At 37.2% G+C, this 21,595-nt stretch overlaps 1 protein-coding gene across 3 annotated transcripts in view; it reads left to right on the top strand.

Moving 5' to 3' along the window:
- Positions 1–21,595, top strand: part of TBC1D4 (TBC1 domain family member 4) — a 180,243-nt gene that overhangs the window by 121,101 nt on the left and 37,547 nt on the right. For all 3 annotated transcript variants that reach the window (XM_058548310.1, XM_058548309.1, XM_058548308.1), the window contains 5 exons: positions 2,369–2,501; positions 9,002–9,093; positions 9,375–9,485; positions 13,191–13,310; positions 20,246–20,320. In XM_058548310.1, coding sequence (XP_058404293.1) covers positions 2,369–2,501; positions 9,002–9,093; positions 9,375–9,485; positions 13,191–13,310; positions 20,246–20,320 — 531 coding nt within the window. The remainder of the gene's footprint in view (positions 1–2,368; positions 2,502–9,001; positions 9,094–9,374; positions 9,486–13,190; positions 13,311–20,245; positions 20,321–21,595) is intronic.

Here is a 21,595-nt window from a genome sequence, read left to right as displayed (position 1 = left end):
CAGAACTTGTATGGGGTTAATAGTTTAAATTTTTCCAAAGACTTAGACTAGATAATCTTTTGAAGTCCTCAAACATTCTGTGATTCTTAGACTTATTCTAAAATGCTGTAAAATACCTAAGTTTGGTATGTAAATGTTTATGAGCATTATCTTCATTATGGATTTTCACCTTAATATCGTAAAGTGGCTTTCTTTGTCCTGTCTCATACTTTTCACTGGAAATTTGATTCTGCCTGATGGAAATGCTAAGAATACTTTCTTTTTGTTTGCATGTGATTGGTTTATCTTTGCTCATTCCTGTACTTTTAACCAAACCTATGATTTTTTGTGGTTGTTATATCTAAACTAAAATAATTAAGTTATTTATAGTGCACTAATTTGAACTTTTGGTTGCTCTGATCCCATGGTAGAATTTATAGGCCGTCTGGAAAAAATGGTGGATTTAAAAATATAAAACATTTAAAATTTTAGAAGTCAAAGTTGTTTTTTTTTTTTTTTTTTTTGGTGAGGAAGATTAGACTTGAGCTAACATCTGTTGCCAATCCTCCTCTTTTTGCTGAGGAAGATTGGCCCTGGGCTAACATCCGTGCCCATCTTCCTCTGCTTTATATGGGATGCCACCACAGCATGGCTTGACAAGCGGTACATCGGTCCGTGCCTGGGATCCAAACCCGCGAACCCCGGGCCGCTGAAGCGGAGCCAGTGAACTTAACCTCTATGCCACCAGGCCGGCCCCAGAAGTCAAAGATTTTAGTAATATTTGTGGCTAGGATAAATTGTAGCCACATTTCAAACACCATTGAAATGGCCTCTTGTTTCATCTAGAAATAGATAAGAAAACGTGAAAGTTCAGTATTTCCATTGGAGGCCTTTTACAAGGCAATATTACTAAATGATAAATGATAAACCTATGTGAAAGCTAATCAGATGACTCACCCCTTTGGTGCCTTTTAAATAAACAAGAAGCAAGAAAATAGAGATAAATAAACATCTGCAAAAGTAATTGAAATTGCTTTTGAATACATAACAAGGCAAATGAAATCAAAATGCAAAAGGCATTAAATATTTACTGCTTTTATTTTTAAGAATTAGAAATCTTTATTTTTTTAATTATAGTGTAAAAGAACAGATTTTATGAACAATTCCTTTTTATTCATGGTATGATGTGTAATTATTCATAAGCCTTTTAAAAAGTTGATAATATAGAAAAACATAACTGAATAAAGACAGGCTGCTTAGTGTATGATCTCTCCTTTCAGTAATATCAAAACAATAAAGTTTCTTTTTATATTAGGTTCCTCATACACTCAAATGCAGAAGTAGATGAAATCCTTTAAATAATAGCTTAATCTTAAGCCAAGCCATAGAGGAAGGAGAAAGAAAAGTCTTAAAAAAATGATTGTCCAAGCATGGTAAATGGTTTTGAATATCAAAGCTAGTTCGGATGTGGTCCTTAGTCCTCTATAGCTCCACTGTGCAGGTTTTAGACTTTGATCTAAGTTCTGCAGTGTGGGAAACCACACCCTACATTGACGATTGTGTCGCGGAGAAGGAGACGTGGCCTAAAGTCAGTTTACCCAGCTTGAGGATGAGGATGCTGGTTTACCCAGCATGAGGATGTTAGCTGACCTCAAAGAAGCACCTGGGAAACAAGAAGATAAGATTCAAACCTCTTGACTGAGTCATTAGAAGAGCAAGAAAGAAACTGGCTGGCAGCCCTAGTGGTGAGACCCAGCTATTAGCCAACACGATGTCATGGCTACTTAGTGTCACAAACCAGAAGTGAAATGATAATAAATTAGAAGCCGTTGAGATAAGACCAGCAACCTTCATGGACTTCCCCCAATATTATTTAAATTGAACTCATTTTCCCCCAGAACTTTGCCTAAATACATGTTTTGTTTGTTTTTACACTAAAAATGCTCCAGAAGGCTAAAGTAAAGTAACATACCTATTAACACAAGTAAATGTTAAACCTCTTTTGTTGCTCTCTATATATTGCAGAAAGAACTTCCAAAGAGATCTTTCTCTGATAAACTACTTAATTAAACAAGGACCTGACTGCCTGTCAATTAACCAGCCCGTGATAGGGTAGCACTCAGTGGGATTCAAAAATAACATTCAAGTAACAGATCAGTATTATATGACACACATTAAAATGGTCTTATTTCATCCAGCTTTCAATTCCATGTATAACTGAAAGTCAAACTTCCAGACTTAATATTTTCTCTCTACCAGCTCTGTAGTCGTCAAAATTCCATTATTTATTATTTAGTCAGTATCAACAAAGTCTCACATTGCTGTTGGGCTTTAATGTGCTATCCTGAAAGCAAACTTTTGTAGACCGGAGTCTTGTTTCTTCTTGTAGGTGGATGAGGTAATGCTGACTCTCAAGCAGGCTTTCAGTACGGCCGCTGCCCTGCAGAGTGCCAAGACCCAGATTAAGCTGTGTGAGGCCTGCCCTATGCACTCTTTGCATAAGCTCTGTGAAAGGATTGAAGGTACAGTATAACTTGGCCTTGGCAGAAGAGGAGTTTGCTTTGGCATTTGGGAAGTGAGAAAGTCGCTACTGTCATTGAAGGGTTCTTTGTTTCGAGATGAAACAAGAGCCCAAAGAATCATTTCTCATGTCCAGTCAAATTTGTGCTGTCAGTCTCTCCTACATGCTCGGAGTTTTTTTCTCTCTTTCTCTTTCTTTTTTATGTTTCATTTTTCTTCTGAAGGTAGACTCAAGGAAGGGATTTGTATTTCCCACAGTTCTGAAGACTCTGCTGTGTACATAGCGAGAATTGAGAAAATATTTGTTGGATGAATGAAGAGAGGCAAAACCATCCAGAATGTTGACTGTTTACCTAAGTCTTTCTTTTTTTCCCCCCTCTCACTTGATGATATTTTCCTTTTTCATAAAAGCGTAGAACAGGAATGAAACTGGAGTAGCTTTTGAGAGACATTTGAAAATCACAGAGGTGGTAGATGTCATATCATAAAGCAAGTTTTTAATAAAAAAATGTGTTCTGAGGAAGGGAGAGGGGCATGAGGGAGAGAAGGCTCTGTGACTCACTTTCCCTTTTTTCTCATTATCTCTTACTAACAAAAAAAGGTTGAAAACTACTGCACAAGAAAAGAAACACAATCAACACCTATTAAGCATCTACTATGCACCAGGCAATGTGCTAGGCACTGGGGATATAGAAATGATTGAGATGTGGACTTTGTGGACTAAGCTGTCAGAAAGCTTACAGTCTAAAGTGGAAGATAGGCATGTGAGCAAGTAAATGCAATTCATTATGATACGTGTTATAGTAAATGAGGAGAGTGCCAACTCAAAACAAAGCAGAGAATGGGCTAGTCATTGTAAATGCAAATTATGATTTCTATTCAGTAGGCAGCAGGATCATAGGCTCCTGGCAAAATTGGGGATGAACAGCAGTGTTTACTAAATATCCACTCAACTGTGGATCAAGGACTATTTAAATGTAATATTCAGATTTAAAAAATTATAATCATAATTTTACAGAAAGCACGTTATTTTCAAACACGTATAAAACATTTACAAAAATGGAACATTCTTTGGTGTATGGTAAAGGGAGCATTATAAATCTGTGGAGTAAAGACTGGATTACTCAGGAAATGGTGTTGGATTAATGTGCTATCCAAAGAGAGAAAGATTCCTTCCACTTATCCTACTCAAAATCCATTCTAGGTGGGTCAAAGTCCTCAGTATAAACAAACAACATATTTACATTATTAAAAGAAAATAAGAATATTCTGATGTCCTTGAACAAGGAAGCCTTTATTAAGACACAAAAATGCAAAGGGCCGGCCCCGTGGCTTGGTGGTTAAGTGCGCGCGCTCTGCTGCTGGCGGCCCGGGCCTGGATCCCGGGCGCGCACTGACGCACCGCTTCTCCAGCCATGCTGAGGCCGCGTCCCGCATACAGCAGCTAGAAGGATGTGCAGCTATGACATACAACTATCTACTGGGGCTTTGGGGGGAAAACATAAATAAATAAAATCTTTAAAAAAAAAAATGACACAAAAATGCAAAAACTGTTAAAAACAGATATTGATAGATTTGACTTCGTAAAAATTTAAAAGTTTTACATAACAATAGCTGCTTACTTGGAAGTTAAAAGGTAAGCAACAAATAAGGAGATAGCAGATTGGTAGCCAGAATTGGTAAGAACTCTAATAATCTATAAGAAAAAGATAAAACCACCAGTAGGAAATTATGCATATCATTAAAAAAATTTCTCTGAAAACGAAATTAGAATTTCCAATAATAAAAATGAGAAGACACTCAACCTCACTAGTTGTCAGAGAAATGAAAATGAAAACAACAATAAGATACTCATCTATTATTGGTGAAATTATAGGGTTATCAATACATTTATGTGATACTGATGAGAATGTAAATTGGTACAGCCATTTTGGGGGAGAATTAATAGAAACTCGTTAACCTAAAATTGCACATACCCTGTTAATCAGCAGTTCCATGTCTTGATAAGAGAAACTCTTATATAAATGCAGAAGGTGACATTTTCAAGGTTGTATTGTTTGTAAAAAAATAATGGACAATTGGAAACAATCTAAATGTCCATCAATAACATAATTGAAGTATGTTCATATAATGAAGCAATTAATGGGAATGAATTTGAACTTTATATCAACTTGAGTGTCTCTTAAAATTATTGAGTGACAAAATAATCTGCCGAATAACACACACTCATGCTATATCTGGAAAAATACATAAAATAATACCCTTTATTTCTTTTTTAAAAAAACTTTTAATTTGATCTACTTTTAGACTTATAGAAAAGTTGCAGAATTTCCAAATATTCCTACCCTCAACCTCCTCCATTGTTACCATCTCAGATAGCCACAGTGCAATCATCAGAACAGGAAATTAACATTGGTACAATATTATTATCCAAACTAAACACTTCATTTGATCTTCACCATTTTTTTCACTCATGTCCTTTCTTTGTTCTAGGATCCCAATCGGGATCCCACATTGTACATAGTTGTTATTTTGTCCTGGTTTCCTGGAATCTGCAACCCTTCCTCAGTCTTTTCCTTGTCTTTCATGACCTTGACATACCAATGAGTATTGCTCGGTTATTTTGCTGCGTGTCCCTCAGTTCCGCCTGTCTAGTGTCTTCTCACATTGGGACCGAGGTCACTGCTCCCTGGCAAGAGCACTATAGAAATGGTGCTGTGTCCTTCTTAGCACATCGTATCGTGGGGCTTGTGATGTTGATAAGTTTTATCACTGGTCATGTTGGCCTTATCACCTACTCAAGATGGTCTCAGGAATTTTCCACTGTAAAATTATCATCATTCCCCCTGGAGTCAACAAATATTTTAGGGAAGATAGTTTGAATCTACACAAATATCTTTGCTCTCACACCTTTGCCCACTGATTCTAGCATCTGTCAAAGGCAAATTTAGCTTTCTCTATAATGTTTTAATATCTTTAAAATGTAGAACTTATCGGGGCTGGCCCAGTGGCGTAGTGGTTAAGTTTGTGCTTTGGGGGCCCAGGGTTCGCAGGTTCGGATCCTGGGCACAGACTGATGCACCGCTTGTCAAGCTGTGCTGTGGCGGCGTCCCGTATAAAGTAGAGGAAGACGAGCATGGATGTTAGCCCAGGGCCAGTCTTCCTCAGCAAAAGAAAAAAAAAAAGAGGAGAATTGGCATCGGATGTTAGCTCAGGGCTAATCTTTCTCAACACAGACACACAAAATGTAGAGCTTATTATATTACTTAGGTAATAAAATATAAAGCAAAAAATATATATTTATAGAAAAAAAGCTTGACAGCAAATATGCCCCAAATGTTAACAGAATAATGATGAGTAATATTTTCCCTGTTGAATTTTAGTTTTCAAACTTCACTCTATGGAAATAAGTTATTTCTATGTAGACAAAGCTAAACACTTAGGAGTAAAGAAGCAACTTAGTATTTCTCCCTGTTTTTTTTTTTTGGTGAGGAAGATTAGCCCTGAGCTAACATCTGCTGCCAATCCTCCTCTTTTTTTTTTTTTTTTTTTGCTGAGGAAGATTGGCCCTGGGCTAACACCTTTGCCCATCTTCCTTTACCTTATATGTGGGACGCCTGCCACAGCATGGCTTGATAAGCAGTGTGTAGGTCTGCCCCTAGGATCCAAACCTGCAAACCCTGGGCCGCCAAAGCGGAGTGTGGGAACTTAACTACTATGCCACTGGGTCGGCCCTGGTATTTCTTTTTAAAACTACACTGGAGGTGTGTTTTAAAATACATTTTCTGTTATAGAAAAGAAGTTTTAAACTTTCATCAAAGTGGACAGTCTGTCAGAAGCTGGCTGTAACACCATAGGGGAGCTATGGCAGGTGGGAAGGATTCTGATTGAATGTACAAAGGGCTGGACCTCAGTTTTGTGGCATCTGAAGTGTTTTAAAGAAAAAGGATATAAAATTATGAATCCAAATTAGTAGGGCCCCTCCCAAGGTTCTGAAGGGACTCTGAAACTTCAGTTTTGCTAGCTTCAAGGTATGCATATATCTGAAGGGAGCAAAGGAAGGGTCCATGTTGACCGGAAACAGATTCACACAGGTTTATTTTCCTAAGACCTTGGAGAACACCTTCTGATATGACTTTTCCCCCACCTTCTATATCAGGCAAAGAGCATAAGATAGGACAGTGCTCTGATAATAAGAATAAAAGTAATAACAATAAAGCAGATACTTCCATAGGACTCACCATGTCTAGGCACTATTATGTTTTGCATATGTTAGCCCACTTAATCCATGTAAAAATCCCCAAAGATAGGTACTGTTTTTAATCCTCGTTTTACTCATGAGGAAACTGAGGCACTGAGACACATAGTCGGTCATAACGGCTACATCCACGTTGCTTGGAAGGGCCAGAACCAGGATTTGGACTTGTTCAATCTGTTTTCAAAGTGACTTGATGTCTTCTCTCTGAGAGAATATCAGAATTTCAGGGCCAAGCTGCCCTGAAACCTCGGCATTTGTGTGTCTCCCAGAGAGATGTTTTCATCTAAGATAAGGGTATGAATTCTAAACTTGCTTTTTGCATAGGTACAAAGTGTAATGCTGAACGAAGGACCACATTTCGAGTCAACACAAATTAATAGGAGTAGAAAGTTAGTGAGAAAGATATTTAAAAGTGTGTGTTGTTAGTATTTCATATCACTGACTCAGAATTATAGTGTTCCTGTCAATATGTGTGGCTGCATTAATAAGGAGTTCTATTTCTATTGAAAAAAAAAGAAAGAGAGTAGGTAAGCGTACTGATCTGAGCCTAGTCATCTATGCCTCTGTTAAGTGAGTCTTGCCAGTTAGACTGGGAGGAACAACACCAGCCATGTCCGTGGACCAAAGTGAATTGAGGAGCAAGTGTCTAAGAGAACTCCATCTCCCAAGGACCAGCCTCAGAAGGTGAAACTAAAGCGATGTTGAGCATCATGGAGATGGAGCAATTATCCTCAATCTTGTTTTCCTATGCTAACATGCATGAGGGATAAATAATATACTTGCCTCTGAGTATCAGTAATTCACTAATCAGTGATTCCAAAATTGGGGGAAGAAAGAAGTCAAATCAGATTCGCAGCAGTGGAAAGGGCATGTATAATTTGAAAATAAACTCCAGCTGTTTCCAATTCCTCTCCTGAAATAAAGGTCTAAAGAAACTTCCTGGGCTATGGATTTAGTTAAATTATTTCGAATAACTACCCTCTTTACTTCTCTCCTTTTTAATCTTTTATCCTCCTAGGCATGTTAATAAGACATTGGAATAGTAAACATAAAACAAAACAAAAACAATTATGTGAATTAGTTTGTTAATATATTGCCTAAGGAGACTTTGCTAGCAAATAATAGGCTATGATAGTGAGTGACATCACATCATCCAAATGAATTTTAGTGCTGCTGTTTCTGTATGTGATCACAGAGGTTTTCACAGAATTTTGTTGTACATTGCACAAAGAAAGGTAAAGCTGAGAAGGTTTCAGAAGCTTTTCTTCTGATTCCCGTTATATACCGTACAGTGGTTTAAAACAGATCCAGTGGTGGCACTGTACACGTTCCAACAACCATGAAATAAATCTAGTTCTTTTAAAATCATGCATATTTTGAAGTGATTCTCTCTCAGTGATTTTAAAGTGCCAGTCTTCCTATAAGGTTTGTTAAATATTAGATATGGCTAGATATCCTCTTTCTAATCAAAGTATAGTAGCAATACTATGAGTGACACCTAACTATTGTAAAGGAAGTCTGTTCCTTAAAAATGGATGGTTAATTATAGATATAAATGATTATGAATGTAAACATGAAAGTTGTAAGTAGAAAGGAATCATTGTACATGTGAATTAAATTTTCTCTTTTAAAAAAATTTATAAGAATATGATTTAAATTATGTGTAAGAGTGTGATAGATACATAAATAACATGATATAAAGAAGTAAACAGTTTCTTGGTAAACTAATAACACTAAAAATGTCACTGAATGCTAATAGTGTCCTTGGAATTTTGTTAGCACAGAGCAAGACCCACATGAGGAGGAGAGATTCCTGTCAAAGCTGTGGCTCTGCCTTTTAATATTATTATTCTTTCTTTTTAAAATGTCAAGTTTTAGGCTTAGAGATTTTGGCTAAGGGTGGTATTCACCTATGAGTTTCTATAGTGGCTAAGTTTGTTAGTATATTAAATGGTATCCTGTTGTGCTGTTGATTTGGTGTCATTGAGAAATGGTGTCATTTTTTTTAATAATTCTGACTTCAGGATCACTGACAGGGGCCGTTGATTTTGGTGAAGAGGTTTTCCATTTTGTTTTGATCATTTCATTGTAGTGTTCCGTGGTTTGTTGTAGGTGGGAACACATCTCCTTGAGAAGATTTAACTTCAGAGCCTGCTGGAGAAGGGACAAGCTACAATGCCTTATATACATTTTGATCTCTGCAGCTCAACTCTGGTTAATACTTATCCCCATCACATTCCATAGGTCTCTACCCGCCAAGAGCCAAACTGGTAATACAGAGGCATCTCTCATCACTGACAGATAATGAGCAAGCTGACATCTTTGAACGAGTTCAGGTAACATTATCTATAGTTCTCACGAATAAGATATAAGGAATCAGAACTGGATCTTGTTTTTGTAAGTTTCTTTTTTCATTCCTGTATCTGAAGTTAAAGGTATGTATCTATTGTGCTATTTGATAGTAACTAGAATGCCACTGTTACTATTGCTTCTAAGAGCAGTTAAACACTTAGCTTTATTTCTGTTTGTCAGCAAGACAGATAAAACCAAGTGGGAATAAAATAAAACAAGAGAAGCTGTGTTGCCATAGTGTGCTCTTTGTTTGTCTCTTCAACAGAAAATGAAGCCAATCAATGACCAGGAGGAAAATGAACTGGTGATTTTACATCTGAGACAACTGTGCGAAACCAAGCAGAGGACACACATTCACATCGGGGAAGGCCCAACGGTGAGAAGAAGTTTTCTCCTTGACCTGTTTTTGGTTTATTTATATATTTAGTCAAAGTGTCACAGAAGATGTGAAAGGAGTTTCTTTCCTTTGTTTTCTCATCTTTAGGGCTAAAATCCTATCAGATTTATTTTTTAGCATTTTAGGAGTTTTATGGGAAATTTTAGCAGGCGTTGGCACATTAAAATAAAATAATGATGGTTTTAAAATGTAAAAACATATGTGGCTTTTGGTATAAAAATAGTAATCACAAGTGTTCATGATTTAGAATGAACATGCATATTTAGTTATATTAATCTATTATTTTATTTCAAATTCGCATAACATCTTATATCATCAAAAGCTTACACAGCCTGAATGGTCAACATGAGCAAACATGGGAAGAAGCAATAGTGTCACAGAAGCAGCTACCCTAGCTGCAAACTAAGGGATGATATTTTTGTGTACGTAGTGTAGAAGGGATTTCCAGCTGTATACAGATAAAGCAAGACCACTAGCAACAGCATCTAAGGGATCATGACATACTTACCTCTAATAGCCCTGATTCAGGTTATGTCTTTATTTCACTATATTCAGAACAAATTGATATCACATTATTAGTAATTCCTTAATTTATGCATTGAACAAGCACTTCTAGAGAATCTTCTGTGAGCCAACCTGGGTGATAATGGTGAACAGAAAAGAGATGCAAGAATGATGTTCCCTCCAGAGAAGAGATCACATATTCCCAAGGGGCATGCAGGCAGATCAATAGATACGTATAATAGAGGCAACGAAGTGGCTTTTTAAAAGAATGTGCAGTGAACACAAAAGAGCTATGTCTTTTCTCTGGAGCTGGAGTGGAGAGAAATGATAGAGGGAAGAATTTAAGATTTCAAGAGGAGGAGATTTTGGGTGGGCTGGAGTTTTAGGGGAGATAAAGTTTGCTAATTGGAAAAGTTGAGGAAGTGTGTTTTAAGAAAGGAACATTGAACACAAAGTGATGTAATAACTGTGTGACCATGACCGAACATGCTCCATGGAGGCCCTTAGAGTACCTACTAGTTCTTTAGGGTGCGCTTGGGGATTGGTGGGGAAATAAGGCTGGAAGGAGAGGCAGAGGTGAGATGGTGAAGGGCCTTAAGGGCTAGGCCTGACTTTGTTATTGAAAGATTAGAGGTAAGAGTGTGAGAAGGTCACATTTGCAATTTAAAGAGATAATTCTGCTGTCACTGTGGATGTGTGGGGCAGGTTGATGGGTGAGGAGGTTGATGATGTTAGGACTGAAGTCACATTCTTGAATTAGGAGAATTTTGTAGTAGAATATGCAAGAAGTGATTTATTTAATTATTGCATGAACTTTTATCAAGTGTATACTATGTAGTAGGCAATGGTGATGAATAATGACAGCTCTTTCCTGCCATCTAACTGTTTAGGAGGAGAAACCAACATGTAACGAAATAAATTAAAATATGGAAATATGGTGTGATTGGTACAATGAGCTAAGTATGTACCAGCCAGAGATAGCACTGGTACATAAATAGATTGAATGATTCTGTCTTGAAAAGTTTATTTTGTCTTGGAGAGAGGCTGAACTTGAGCACTGGAGACATGAGGAAGGGCCTGAGTCAAGAGCTATTTAGGAGGCACGGTCATTAGGACTTAGTGCCTGACTGGATAGATATGTAAAGGAAGGGAGACGGAGTTGCTGGGAGAGACTTCAAGGCTTCAGATTTTGGGGAACTGGATGAAACTGAGCTAGGAAATACAGAAAGAAGACAAGAGTGGGGCAGGGGGTGGAAATAAGAAATGAGTTCAATTTTGAAAACATGTTTTAGATTTAATTAGAAAAACGGATTTGGTGCCCATAGAGGAATTTGAGTTGATAGTATAAATATGGAAAACAGTGAGCTTTGGCATGGATTTGAAGTCAGAGGGGGACCTACTGAGGAACACCACATTTCAGGCAATGAGTGAATACAAATACAGCCAATGAAAAAGACTGAAAGGGAATAATGGGGTAGGAAGAGACTTAAAAAGATTTATTATGGTGGGTGACCAATGTAAGAGAAAAGTTCAGGAAGATCAACAATGTCCAATGATATAGGAAGGTCAAGAAACATAAAGACTAGAATCTATTAATGGGTTTGCTTATATCAGTCATTGATGATGATAATGATGTTGACCAGAAGGTCAAAAGCAGTGTGTGAGTGGTGATGTACATTTTTCTTGTGGTGGAGGGCACTAAAGACCATAGAGGAGGAGATTTTAACAAATTATTTATATTTTCCTGCTAGTAGTTAAGTTTTTCCCTCTCTCTGTCCCTTCCTACTTTCCTTTCTTCCAGCTGGTATTTACTGAGGAGCTACTGTGTCAGGCATTGTGCAAAGTGCCAATACATTTTCCCTATTTTAGTCATGTCATTCATCTGAAAACCTTAGACTAAGGAGTCATCCCAGTCCTTTATACACACCCCAAGCCCATTCAGTCCACATTCCTATCCATTGTTTTCTTTGCTTTCTTTTCCATTCTTGATGGAGGTTGTATTTCTTTTATCAGTAACTTCTTATACAATCCCATGGAACCAGCACTAGTATAGACCTTTATTGCCTCCTGCATAAACTGTACTGAAGCCTCCAGTCTGGTCTTTCGGTCTTTGATTTCCCTATCCTTTACATGTTTTTTGAACACTACTTTCAGATAAATCTCCTCAAAACATTACTTTCACAGTGATGCCCCTCTACTTATAAATTCTGATCAGTGATTCTTCCTACTTACTTGGCACTTAAGACCAGTCAAGGTTTTATCTGCAGCCTCACTCTCTCACGTTACCTTCCATGGCTTCCCTCTGTTTTAGTAGAACACCTGCACTGACACCCTATCCCGTGAGCCTTCCAGTCTTTGTGATTTGGCCAACACCATCTCCAGTGCTTGGAAAGTCTTCATCCCCTTTTTTCTGCCTGTCTGAATCCTGTGTATCCTTTAATTCCAGACCACTGAGACCCACAACCATTGTTCATGCTTCCACATTTGGTGCTTATATGTTGCTTTGTGTCACAGCTAAATGTGAATATATTCATGAAAGCGAGTGATAAGGTTTCTCTCTTGAAAGTCTTCTGACACTAAGAACCATGTAATGTACATAGTAGCTTCTTAGCTGAATAGGATAAAATATAGAGAGAACCTAATATAATGGACACATTGTAGATTCTCATACAATTTAGTACTATCAGCGAATATTTGTTGGTCTAAAAGATAGATGACCCACTCATAAGTGAAAATGGAATTGTAACAGGCATTAGCAGAATCCAGCTTTACTGGAAGATGTGTTGTTCTTTGAAATTTATTTGCTGTGTTTTCCTTGGTAATTTGGATACAAAATATGCATCTTGGAAAGGGACAGTTGTAGTTGTTAATCAAAATAATAGCAGTGAAAATTGACATCTCAAGTTTAATTTTTGTTAAATGCAGCAGGAATATATTAGCAGAAAGGAAAGGCATAGAAGAAAGATCTTATTTCTATCTTTTTTATTACTTACAATATTAAAAATTAAACTCTTTTCCTTATAATCTGCGTGTTCACAGTGTGGAGCCTAAATTATTACTTCTTAATAGAGCTATAGAAGAATTCCTGTGCTTTTTAATGGCTTAGTCATACGCCTGTCTTTAAAGCTTCATTTAACCTTGAGTATTTCCAAACTAAAATTTCTGGTTTTCTTTCTATAGACTATTTCAAATAGTACAATCCCAGAAAATGCGACAAGCAGTGGAAGGTTCAAACTTGACATTCTGAAGAATAAAGCTAAGAGATCCTTAACTAGCTCCCTGGAGAATATCTTCTCAAGGGTAAGATTAAACCGAGACTCTGTAGTTATTAATGTCTGTGTTTTCTAACTGCTTTGCTTCATTCTCAGCTTGCTCACAAAAGATTTCTTTAAAAAAAAAAAACTGCTAAGAAAACTTTAATTTAGTTAACATTTATTTAAAATAATCTCTCAAAATAAGTTTCATTCTCAGATCTAGATTTATTCTGGTGCCTCTGTTACCTGTATTTTGAGCAGTAGAGATTTAGTGGGAGAGAGATACTATGGATAGAAAAGGGGATATAGAATATTGATGCCCAATACAATAAGAACTTTTTATCATTTGCCACATAAAGTTATAAAGAAGCGCTTTTTTGCTTATTCTTAGGAGCTGATAGGGAATGCTGACAATAGTAAGTATAAATTAACAGAATTTATGTATTCCATTTAGTAAATTTATATATTCTATTTAAACATAAGCAAAATGGTTCCCCTTCCCTTTCACTTTCCTCTTCCTGAACAGTTCAGTCCTAAAGCTGTTAGATGAGATTCAGCAAGGTAGATGTCTTGGGTCTGGAAGGCAGGGGAGCCACAGTAGCTCAGAGCAGGGAGACAGAGCCTATTGGGGTGCTGGGGGTGGGGGTGGGCCCAATGCAGCTTGTAGAAACCAGAGTATGGTGAGGAGGGTGTTAGCTTAGGAGGGTGACACGGTTTGGGAAGTCGGAGCGTGAGCGGGTGAAGAGGGCATCCCTGTAGAGGGATGGTCTGGTGCAGGATGTCAGAGCCAGGATGGAGGGGTAAAAGCATTCAAGGTGCCCGGTACAAGGCGTTAGAGTCTGAGCAGAGTGAGGATGGCATCCATATGTGGGAGTGGCAGCCCCACTGAGGGAGTGAGGAGAGTGTCTGTGAGGTGGCAATTATGGAGATTGGTTACACACAGGGGACTGACCAAATGCGTAAATGTATTAAGGACAGTGAGATTCTGGGAGAAGGAATTACAAACATGAAAAGGGAGGAAATTAAAATGAACCCTGTGTTGTTGGATTCAACTCAGAGGTAACAGGAGGGAATCTTGGTTATCTATATATTTGTGTATTTTTTTGAGCAATAGAATTTTATATATAATATTATACATATATATAGTATATATGTATTAACACATATATGTGTATGTGAGTTTGTGTGTATATAAAGGTGTACATATGGTCCCTGGCTCTGTCCACTGATAGGAGCTGAGAACAGCTTTTCTGTACATACCAGATAATATATTAAGCCTGGTTGGGTGAAACCTAGCACCCCGATTTTGGTTTCTATATATCATTCTCCAAGGAGGAACCAGGATCCTGGGAGAAATGGCTAGTTCCAGGCAGCTTGGTGTCCTGTAAAGAAGTGCTCAAAGAAAGATGGCAATGTGTCATAAAGACATAATAACTTTGAAGAGCTCTCACTGATGACTCTGAGACAATCTGTGCATCAAAATAAGTGATAGCAACAGATTATAACCTGTTGCATAAGATAGGAAACTATGAGCCTATTCTGATATGAAAAATAAATGAATGCATTGAAGGTTTGATTATGATCAGGATATTTAATGGATGTAGTTAATACTTATTAATTACAAAGGGGAAAATAGTAACTTTACATTGGAGATGACTGGCAGACACCAGCTTAATCAAGTGATCAAACTGAGCCTCATCAGCAATGGGACAAATCAAAATCCTGTGTCACCTGAGACAAAGAATATAGCACCACTTCTGTGGTATTCCTGCCAAAGGGGCAGTACCTGAATCTAATCATGAGGAAACATCATCAAACCCAAACCGAGGTACAATCAGAGAACTAGTCTGTTATCTTCGCAAGTGTGAAGTTCAAGAAAGTCAAGTGCAGGGGCCCGCCCGGCGGCACAGCGGTTAAGTGCGCATGCTCCGCTTCAGCGCCTCAGGGTTCGAAGGTTTGGATCCCGGGCGCAGACCTATGCACTGCTTGTCAAGCCATGCTGTGGTGGCATCTCATATAAAGTAGAGGAAGATGGGCACAGATGTTAGCCTAGGGCCAACCTTCCTCAGCAAAAAAGAGGAGGAGTGGCATCGGATGTTAGCTCAGGATTAATCTTCCTCACCAACAAAAAAGAAAAAAGAAAAAAAAAAAGAAAGTCAAGGGTAGTCGAGCCTTAGGACACAGTAACTTCTGATATCTGGTGTTCTTATTTTTATTTCTTTGCTAGAACTCAAAATACTCTTATAAGTATTTCTCTTAACGATTGAAATTCTTCTAATTCACACAAAGGCCCCGCAGCAAAAGCATGGTCAGCTGACAATGGTATTATTTTTATTTTCATTTTTTTGCTGAGGAAGATTAGCCCTGAGCTAACATCTGTGCCAGTCTTCCTCTATTTTGTATGTGGGTCCCTGCCACAGTGTGGCTGACGAGTGGTGTAGGTCTACGCCTGAGATCCGAACTTGTGAACCTGGGCCACCAAAGCAGAGCACACCAAACTTAAACACTAGGCCATGTGGCCTGCCCCTGACAATGCTGCTATTTTATTAGGAGAAAACAGCATCTAGGAAAAGAGCATTTAGAAGATTTGTTAGAAGTGTGTTAAGGCAACTTTCCCTAAAATTTTCCTACCTCTTTTTCTTCAAAATTTATAAATTAGTCGTGTTCTTTCTTTCTCTCTCTTTCCCTCCTTCTTTCTTCCCTCTTTCCCCCCTTCCTCCCTCTCTCTCATAGCATTTAGTGAGAATTTTAGTAGAAAGGCCATTTAAGAGGTCAGGGGACGTGAATCCAAGACCTGGCTCTAGCAGATTTTATATTTATGGCCTTGGACAATTTATTTATCTTTTCTAAGCCGTAGTTTCCCCATTTGTGCAACGGCCTACTAATACCTGCTTGCTTCACATTACTGTGAGGATGACATGTCAGCATGTTAGGAAAATATCACAGTCTAGATACGAGGCGGTATGTACAGCGGTGGTAAGCTCTGAAACCTCTGTCATTTACAGATTGATGAAGGGTATTTAGAGTGTTATTTTCTTTATCCCCATTTAGGACCTTGACATTCTGTGCTGTCCTTGCCCAGCCGACTTTGAAGTACCGCTTACATAGCCTTGAATGGCTGTAATGACTCTTTCAGCAAGGGCACAGCCAATCTATTTTGGTCAAGGTGGATACTGTAACTTTTGTGTCCCCAAGTGCTGCCAAGTGCCATAAATTATGTGACCTAACAAGGTCTTGCTTGCGCCATGTGCAGCAGAATAGATTTGTTGGAAAGGTTGGCAGCTACCCGTGTTGTAGTCAAGGTTACATAGAAAAAGGGTTTTGTGTACTTCTAAAACTTGTTAGTTTATTTTTTTCTGTCTGAGTTCTATAGTAGAAAATTGATGCTCCAGTCATAGAGTTTGGTTCACAGTGGCTGCCATTTTTAAATGTCAAAATATTTTATTTAACTAACTATAGTTGTTTATGAAATAGGATACATTTTAAAAATGCTTTAAAGCTCAGCTCATTAACGGTTAAAAAGTGGGTCCAAGGGGAAAGGTTTGACACTTGTATTACCACATCATAATATAGTAAATCGGAAAAATCTATCTGTTCAGAGGTGAAAAGACAGAGTCTTGTATTCTGGTTGTTTGTTGCTTTTTCTCAAGTTGAAGTTGTCCAAAAAAGGAATATTTACTAATACATTTATTAATAGATATATATATTTCCAAAAGAGAAGTATTTCCTAATATAAAGTGTGAGTCATTGGAAAATAGTCCTCACTTCATGCTTTCTTCAGAGTAATGTCCATTGTCCTCACTTGTTGAAATGTGTGAATTAATGAATGTGGTAGAGTATAATTTTAAAGTAAATTTGTTTTTCTTTGTGCGTCAGAAAAACACTTGGTGGGTAAAACACTTGTATGAGTAAAATGTGTGATTTACGTTGCTTTTCTAATAAAGGAAATGGTTTGATACTCATCTGACTACTTTCTCCTTTGTGACCAAATAACCTGTTTGAGATAACCAGGCAGGTTGGCATGTAAGTAGCAGAAAGCAGCATGGCCTTTACTATAGTTTCCTCTTGGCCACACACACTAACCCAATAATTTATCAGCCATCTATATATAGTTTATTATTGGAAGTACGCCATATTATGGTATAGAACTGAAGAACTGAAAGAACCTTGATCAGGTTCTAGGACATTTGCAAAATAACACTTAACCAGTGTAGGCTGATTAGTTTTATTTGTAGTTCTACTTTTCACAAAGCCTATCTTCAGGAGGTAGTATTGAGTAAGAGCTTAATAGCTTTACTTTTAAATTGTGCTTCCTGGATTCAAATAGCTGCTGTGTTAAAATCTTTTAACTGTGTAAACTTTGGCAACATAATCTATTAGAACTTCAGTCTCCTTATCTGTCAAGTTGAGCTAAATAACTATACCTACTTCATAGAATTGTTGTGAGGATTAAATGAGATAATGCATTGTAAAATGTTTAGCATAGTATATGGCACATGATGAACATTCAATAATATTAGATGCAGCTGTTAATTTTATTATTGATATAGTTGCTATTTAGGGAGCCACTAGATATAGAAAACTATAATTAATATACTAAGTAAGAATAAATATTGCTTCTGTGAAACAAGGTAGGATACCATAAATATAAAATAGTCAATTGAGTATAAAAAAGAACTCTTAAAACTTTCTGAGAGTGGACATAAAAATAAAAATTCAATAGAAGGCTTAGGAAGCTAGAGTTGAAAAAATCTCCCAGAAAGTAAAGGAAAATGACAGAGACATGGAAAATAGGAGAACAAGGTAAAAAGTTAAAGGATCAGTCTGGAGATCCAAAAGCCAAATAGTAGGAATTCCAGAAAGAGAAAATGCATGTAGAAATTTTCATAGAAATCATTTAAAAAGTTTCTCAGAGCTAATTGACATGTTTCAAGATTTAATGGGCTCAGAAAATGGACAGTAGAACGACTGAATAAAGCCGTGCCAAGGCACATTGTGAAATTTCAGGACGCCCAAGGGTAAACTTAGATTCTGTTCCAGAGAAAAATAGCAGGTCACACACACACAGGCTCAGGAATGATAATGATATTAGACTTCCGTACCAAAAGGCACTTGAGCAATGCTAACATATTCTTAAGAAAAGTTTCCAACTAGAATTATATATTCAGCCAAAGTATTAATGAAATATAAGCACAGAATACCAGCATTTACAGACCTGTAATTAAAAAAAAAATTACCTCCCAGTCTCGCTTTCTCAGAAAGCACCTGGAGTATATGTTCCACCAAAATGAGAAAGTAAACTAAAAAAGAGGAAAACATGGGATCAAGGAAACAAATCCCAACATAGGATAGCATCAAAGGAAATTTCTAGTTTGATAGTCAAGGAAAATACTGGGAAGATCTATTCGGCAAGCCTAAATTGCAACCAGCGCAGACTGGGACAGGAAGACAGAAGTCTCCATAATGGGTAGCTCAAATAAAAAAAAAAGTAATTCATGGATTATGTGATGTTTGACCATACTGAGATTTGTTGGTGACTTTTGTGATAAGTTAGTAACTGCTGAGGCAGTTGTTAAATCCATGAAAAATAAATTGTAAAAGATATGAGTTGTAATAATAGTAAAATATGTAGCTCAGATGCAAACAGGATTTACAAAGTCATAAACATCTAAGCACAAAATATTGATTTAACTGAAACTTGTGGTATAACTATATTGAGAGAAGAGGGAAAGAGAGAAGTATGTGTGGGGATAGGTAATGAAGTGAGAATACTGAAGTCTCATCTTCCAGAGTGGGAAGTCAATAGATAGGGCCTAAAATGGAAAGATTATGGAATAGTAATATAAACTGAATAGCAGAAGCATTGATATAAGTAATTTGAAGTATTTGCTTTTGGGGAATGGGATTCAGTGTGTGAGAGAAGGGGCTGGTGACTGCCACTTTTCATTATAAGCTTGGTAGCACAATTTGACTTTTGAAATTTTGTGCAGGTATTACTTTGATTAAAAATTAAAATGAAATTTAACCCCCTCCCCTCAAAAAATTAAACCCAAGAATGTATGGAGACAAATTTAAAACTGTAAAGTGCTCTACAAATATTGTGCGTTTTTTATTTTGCAAAGTCTGTCACACTGACTTGACTTGTATTTCTAGTTATTCTTTTTAGCACTTTTCCATGTATTTTAGAATTATGTAGAACGCCTCAGTCTGTATTTTGTCTCTTAAGACCTTCTATGATCTAGTTCCCAACCTGCCTTTCCATCCTCTTTTCTTCAATAATTGGCTTCAGTTTCTTCCTATATAAAGTTTTAGAGGGAAATAGATGAGATGATCTCTTTGGTTCTTCTTTCTTAGATCATCTATGAAATCCATACCAAAGGACTATGTGAAAAGAAAAACAGGAACCAGTTCACCAATACTGAAGTGGTCTTCTAGAGAGAAATGTTTTATTGAAGTAGTTTTGTGTTATGGAATAATGAATGAAGCTAAATCCATACATTTTAGGATGCAGTTTTCTTTTTTTAACGTGTGTTTATTGTAATCCTGTAATGTAAATTATGTGTTTGTAATCTAGATTGTATGGAGATTGTATGTATTAAACCATTTTCTTTATAACTGTTGTGCTGTACCTTCCACATTTGTGTTTATCTGTATGAGATACAAAGTTATGGGGCTTTCACTGATCTTATGGGGATCTCCTGATCTTATGGATGAATAATGTTTAACCTTGTAACCAAAGTGACTTCAAAAACCTTGGTCTGAGTATCTCATTGTCTTTTGGCTGATTTAGAAATAGTGGAAATAGATTGTGAATAGTTCTGTTTACTGTGCTGGAATGGCTAAGAGTGCCAACAAATTTGAGTGAACCATGAAAGGATCAATTTAATGCTAACATAAAGAGGCAACCTTTAACTGCCTTTTATGGTTTTAAAATAAAAATTCAAACCATATGAATGCTTTAATTTCATTCTCTTTACTCAGGGAGCTAACAGAATGCGAGGTCGGCTTGGAAGCATGGACAGTTTTGAACGGTCCAACAGTGTTGCTTCAGAGAAGGTATCTACACTGAGCTCCCTTTTTTACCACTAATTGCGACTTGACAAAAACCAACACTGGTATGGTAATATGCACGCTTATTTTGTTATGATCCTTTCTGACTTTAAAAAAAATAAATATTTGAGACTTTATTATTTTAAATAAGAAAATTCTAGATAGTAGCCTGTTGCTCTTCATTCAGCTGAAGCTTTCTCATGGAGGGACAGAACACATCCCTTGCTGGCTAACTTTGCTCTGATTATCAGGCTTTTTACTGTTTGGAGACAGCATGCTTTGGAGGACAATATTTGAGCAACTGTTGATCCCAAGCCATAGAGAAATAAGCCATGTAACTACTGCGCTTGTACAGTGATCTTTTTATCTTTTGTTCTCTCCCCATGTTACTTTTCCCCCCCATTTTTAACGATTTTAACTGCCACATTAGGCTCTTCTGCTTTATCTCATAGACAATTCTCAGTAGGTTTGGTTTCCTGTTTCCTATATCATGTAACATGTAACCTGAGGCATATGCAACCTGTTTTTTTAATGGAAAAATATTAAAATATTTTTACTAAACATGCTGTTGATAAAATTGAGGACTTAGTCCAGCTGTGCATCTACTAACCCTAACCCATGTTTATCAAGCTACACATTTCTACAATGGTGCCTCTTCTGGAAAGTATGAACAGCATACCTGTCTAAATTGAAAGATTTATGATGTCTGTCCATGCAATATGAGAGGCATTCCAGCATAGCTCACTTTCCATTTATTTCCTGTTTTTCATGTCTTTTAAAAAATTTTACCTCAGGGAACATGTAGTTGGATAGAAACATCCACAGTGAAGGAAGATACTTAACAGGCTTTATTTTATTTTCCTGAAGACTTTGCCACAAGACTTGGACACTTAAGCGTTGTGATATTGTTTTGACAGTGCAGGAAACATGCAACCGATATGTCACGGAAATCACTAGCTACGTAAACACAGACTCCACCCTCTTTGGGTCATGATCTCTTTTCATCTTTCTGGCAACAATGACAAAAGTACAGTAGCTATAGCATTTTACCACAAAGTATTGGGGGAAAGAATACCTTTTCTTATCGTCCCTTTCACTTTCTGGCCTATCTTTACGGATGCTGTCTTGCAGCTGCTTATCAGAAGAAATGGGTTGTGGTGATACTGATTAGCCTTCAGCATGGATTGAGTGAAAAAGAAAAAAAGTTTTATCATGACTCAGGAGGAAGAAGAGGCTCCTGGTCACTTTGGAGCTGTGTGTGTAACCAGGTCTGCCATGATC

The sequence above is a fragment of the Diceros bicornis genome, chromosome 9 (assembly GCF_020826845.1).
Source record: "Diceros bicornis minor isolate mBicDic1 chromosome 9, mDicBic1.mat.cur, whole genome shotgun sequence".
Lineage (NCBI taxonomy): Eukaryota > Metazoa > Chordata > Mammalia > Perissodactyla > Rhinocerotidae > Diceros > Diceros bicornis.
This window is presented reverse-complemented; position numbering and strand designations above follow the sequence as displayed.